The 5090-nt window shown below is 43.3% G+C and overlaps 1 protein-coding gene across 1 annotated transcript; it reads left to right on the top strand.

The window, feature by feature from the left end:
* Positions 1–2506: 2506 nt before the first annotated feature.
* On the top strand, positions 2507–4053 carry LOC143127081 (complement C1q-like protein 2). Its single transcript, XM_076288389.1, has 3 exons — positions 2507–2851; positions 3139–3270; positions 3509–4053. The coding sequence occupies exons 1-3, from the start codon at positions 2575–2577 to the stop codon at positions 3814–3816; spliced, it is 717 nt and encodes a 238-aa protein (XP_076144504.1). The 5' UTR covers positions 2507–2574; the 3' UTR covers positions 3817–4053.
* The last annotated feature ends 1037 nt before the right edge of the window (positions 4054–5090 follow it).

Genomic DNA, 5090 nt, shown 5'->3' with positions numbered 1-5090 from the left:
CAACGTTAACGTTAACCAGCTTCCATTGGGCTGATGAGCGCCTTGGCTAGCCTGCCTTATGTCTCTGAAGTCCCTCATCCATCCGTGACGCTGCACATCCAATGTCTGGACGGAGGGATTGCTCAGCAAGGGTGCCTCAATCTGCAATAGATCTGCAGCTGCCACGACCACCGAGCTGCGACTGACATGCGAGCTGCTATGCTAGCATCTACCGGTGCCTGGAGTCTGGATTGAGTGCTAAGAAACTCTGATGACCGTGTCAACCATGAAACAACAAACGGTCACTGTCTAGGACCACCGAGCTGATAATCAGCAGGGTCGCCCATCACAAATTCGGACTGTCTTGTCCTTCCAGTGCTCTCCAGACTGCTAGTGGATTCTCCGGGTTGGTCAGTTATTAAGAACTTTTGGTGTTGCATCGTGAAGACACAGCTGTGCGCAGTTGTCACGCGGGTCATCTTTGCCCCTTGGACATTTTCAGCCGTTTGGAAATTGGACTAATTTTATTTTTAATTTGTATTTATTTTATTTATTAATTTGTTTCTTGTATGTCTTGTATGTCTTGGTGTCACGGGTACGCTGGCGACTACGCCGCTCCGTCCGGCATCTTTTGTGTTTGTTATTTCTTAAATGTATGTCTTGGTGTCATGGGTACGCTGGCGACTACGCCGCTCCGTCCGGCATCTATTGTCTTTGTTAGTCTGTGTCAATGACAATGTCTTATATGTGAAGCGCTTTGGGTTGCACTCTGTGCATGTTAAATGCGCTATACAAATAAATCTGACTTGACTTGACTTGACTTCATAGAGATGTCAGGAAAAATTACTTATACACTGTATATGACATAGATCACATATGAGAGTCCAGACATCCCTCAAAAAATCCAAATGAATATGTTTTTAGTAAATCATGTTTTGTTTGTGTAAAGATCTTACATGCTGAATTGTTGAGTTAAATGTTAGTCAAAGGAGCAATATTTGTTGTTATTGTGTAGAACAATGGCGAATCGGCGTCTGCGCCTTCAGTTTGTAATGTTTTGCCTGGTGCGTGAACTCCAACAGTTGTTATTGTGTAGTACACTGAAGGAACATAACGTTGGGTTGTCTTATGCACATTAAATGTACTGTGTTTTTGTGATCCCTCTTTCTGTGTTTGTGTGATGATCTCTGTCAATCAAACCCTGACCAACATGCTGTATATTTAATAAGTACATATTTTGAGTCACTGTTTGTGTTGTGTTGCTTTGCTCTGTTTTGTCCCGTGTCTGTGAGCTGTGCTGCAGGACGTCCTGGCGGTGGAAGCGTTAATTGCCAATTTCGCTGTACTGCCGTTGGTGATTTGGGTGTGCGGCTGTATAAAGGGGCGCTGTTCCCCATCTCAGAAGCTGCGCTCCGCCTCGCTTCACTTGCCGCGCTCCATCGCCTGCCACACTCCGCCCAGCAGGTTTTGCCGTCGTTGCCGGAGTTGCCAGAGTGAGAGGCTGGCATGGCCTTGACCACTTTTTCCACTTTGTTACCTTTGTTTATGTTTACTTGTATGATTTCTCAGCTAACACTTTTTTTGTTCTTTTTCTTCTTATTAAATCACTTTTTTGTAAATAAACACTTTCAAATTTGAACGATATTTGACCGTTCGTTCGCCTTTTTGGGGGGTTTCAACCTCAACTCTTTTAATGTGTGTCTAACCACTAGACTGGCATGTAACAGTCACCAAAACATTTGTATGCAAAACTCTAGGCTCAACTGGTTGCATGATAACATGACAGGGTAGTAGCTTGACTTAACCGTGCATGTAAACGTACTGATTGACAACCATAAAGCAGGGGTTAAAAGCATTGTGGACTGGTGTGACAAACATAATTTGCTAATTCATGTGGGCAAAACCGAAGAATATGTGCTCAAGAACACAGGAAGGAGGTACAGGGTCCCTTTCTGTAAGCACAATCACTACAAACATTCCTCTGTCCCCCTGTCAGTCAAACTGGTTACTGGGCAACGTGGGCAGAACAGTAGGAAGGCTCAAAAACAATGTTAAGTGCTGAGTAGGGGGCTGTGTATGGGGGCTGAACTGAGTGGAGATGTGCTGAGGCTGTGGGGTATGGATGTGCTGTGTGTGACTGGAGAGTACAGAGAGAGAGAGAGTGAGTGTCTACTTTGGGACTGTGCTATTAATGGGTTATTTATTGTGATTTTAAGATGATGTGAGTGTAATTATTCATGGCATGACGGATGGTTGATAATGTGTGTCCATTCAAACAATTTCTGTTTATGATTATATGCACTCTGTCCTGTGGTCCTGTGTCCTGTTTACCCTTATCTAAAAAAAATTTCTCCCTTGGGAACGAAACCTAATAAAGTAACCTTGAAGCTCTATCAACATGCATCATGCAACTCCAGAAATTTGCTGGGTTTTCCCCTAAAATGCAACCAGTTCCTAAATTTCAACATCACCTATCAAAAAAGCACTGAAACAGCACAATGTCTCTGCATATAAAGGAGAGCTTGCCCTGATTGGGTAACCCAAACCTAATACAGAGAGCCAGAGTAGGACCAGAGCCGTTGTACGCTAAGTAGCATGAAGACATTGAGAGCGATGCTACACCTGCTGCTGTCCCTGTGGTGTGGTCTAGTGGTGGTCTCAGGAGAGAGCGGCTCAACGCAGGTGGAGGAGGGTGCTACGTCGGCAGACTCCACCTGTACAACTGACGTCCACGCCACTCTGAGAGAGATGAGCGCCCTGATGGGGGAGCAGCGTGTGGAACTGCGGCTGGCCAAGGCCCAGATAGAGGCCCTGCAGTCCAGACTGGAGGCCAGTGAGAGCACCATGGACCAGATGAAGAAGGAGAATCAAGGTAAACAGCTTGTTATGATGATTTAGTTATTCTTTTGACTTCAAAGTGACAACAAAACAACATATGGCTCTGACAGTCTGACAGAAAAAAAATGTTTGTTCAGTGTGAGTATGTGTGTGTGTGTGTGGGGGGGGGGGGTATATAAATGGACAAAAATATTACGTCCACATGAACATTAAAAATGATATCAGAAGGATGTGGCTCAAATGTTATGCTTATTTAGGCTTTAATGTTTTCTAATGACACATTTCTAATACCGATAAATGTTTCACTAAATGTGTTTTCAGATAGGAAAGTGGCATTTTCACTTTCACTTGAAACAACAACAGACAACCACTCCGGTCCGTTCACTAGTGGTACAACTCTCATCTTCAAACATGTCATCAGCAACGTTGGCAACGCATACAACTCCAATACAGGTGAACACCCTAACAGATACAGAATGTCATCAGTGGCAATCGTATGTGAAATTATAGATCAACTGATCCCCATACTTCTTTACAAATAAACCGTGAACAGCGATTTAAGCAGTTTTACCCTGCATCACAACACATTTATAACCAAGTCATAGACGTTTGATTAAAATTAAGATTGCCATTGAACATATCACTTTTAGAATATATTTTCAAGCAGTGCGTGTGTGTGTGTGTGTCCCAGGCTTCTTCACCGCCCCCGTGAGAGGTGTGTACGACTTCAGCTTATCTGCTCTGTCTCGGGGCAGCTCGGTAACCATGGCAGCCGTCTTGCGCAAGAACAAAAAGGATGTAGTATCAATATATTCCACTTTCAGCAGCCATCACAACAACGCATCTAACGGGGCGAGTCTGCTCCTAGAGGTGGGAGACGTGGTGGACGTGTACCTACCAGCAAACTGCAGGGTGCTAGATAATGTCAATCACCACACTACTTTCAGGGGACACCTGCTATTCGAGGTGGAAGCATCACCAACCACAACCAGTCAATAAATCATTAGCAGAAGCCAGTGCTATTTACATGACATCGGCCTACAGTACATGCTCTCTCAAATACTTCCAGATGAATATGTCTTTGGGAAATTATGTTATGAGTAAATATTTGAACACGGAATTGAGCTCATATTTCCTGCAAATTGACAATGTGTTTTGAAATGTGTAGCAAATCTGAGGAAAATAAAGTTGTATCTCTTTATGCTCATTAAACATTCTTGCACATCTTTCTCTCTCTCTCTGTGTGTGTGTGTGTGTTTTGTAACTGTCTTCCTTTTGATGGCCTCTTAGTCATCCCAAATACTGACATGAATGTAATGGTACTGTACTGTTTGCTTTTTGATGTGATAGTGTCAATGGCAGAGTGTGAGACTTCACCGTTCACAGCCTCTCTGTGTGACCGCATGCAAAAGGGGACAGCATAAGCCAAATGATTCTGTCAAGGGCCCCCAGAAGACCAGTAGCCCTGCTGCTCATATATAATCATGGATGGATGGTGGGTAGCGTAGTGGCAAAGGAGCTGGGCTAGTATGCAGTAGCCTAAAAACGATGTGGGTTCAATTCCCCGGCTTCCACTGGTGTTTCCTTGAGCAAGGCACTTAACCCTGAGTTGCTTTGTAATGTAATTTACATATGTAGATATCTTTGCAAAAAAATAAATAAATGTAAATAAACATGCTTAAACCTCCTCTGGTAATACCAGAGATGGCCTGTTTTTAGTTCCCCTGTCAGTTGGAGTCAACTTCCTTAATTTCACCAACACACACTATATAATCCTCAAGCATCAACCTCAATATGTTGCATAATACTTCTCTAAAATGCAAATGTCTTCTCTCATTTCAACACATTGTGAAACATAAACAAAGCGCTGAAACAGCACAATGTCTCTGCATATAAAGGAGAGCTTGCCCTGATTGGGTAACCCAAACCTAATACAGAGAGCCAGAGTAGGACCAGAGCCTAGCAAGACCAGAGTAGGACCAGAGCAAATTAAATTTATCAAGATTCCATTTATGAAGGCAGTAAAAGTGAAAATATCCATGGGGGGAGAATACTTTTTATAGGCACTGTAGCTGCCAGTAGGATGCCCAGCTTTTTTCTGTTCCCCATCAAACTTTTGATTTGATCTAAATGTGTGCATTGATGGTATCAGTAAATATCAGCTGAATGTCCCCAGGGGTCAACTGAAAAAGTGAAGGGGATGGTCCACCTACTCTGTTTACAATTAGATAACATTGTCAGCATTAATGCAGAAGGCATGGTCGATTTAGGTC

Source organism: Alosa pseudoharengus, unplaced genomic scaffold, assembly GCF_046254945.1.
Source record: "Alosa pseudoharengus isolate Yale_2024_CS ecotype anadromous, Long Island Sound unplaced genomic scaffold, YU_APseudo_1.1 YU_APseudo_1.1_scf_1, whole genome shotgun sequence".
In the NCBI taxonomy this organism is placed as follows: Eukaryota; Metazoa; Chordata; class Actinopteri; order Clupeiformes; family Clupeidae; genus Alosa; species Alosa pseudoharengus.
This window is presented reverse-complemented; position numbering and strand designations above follow the sequence as displayed.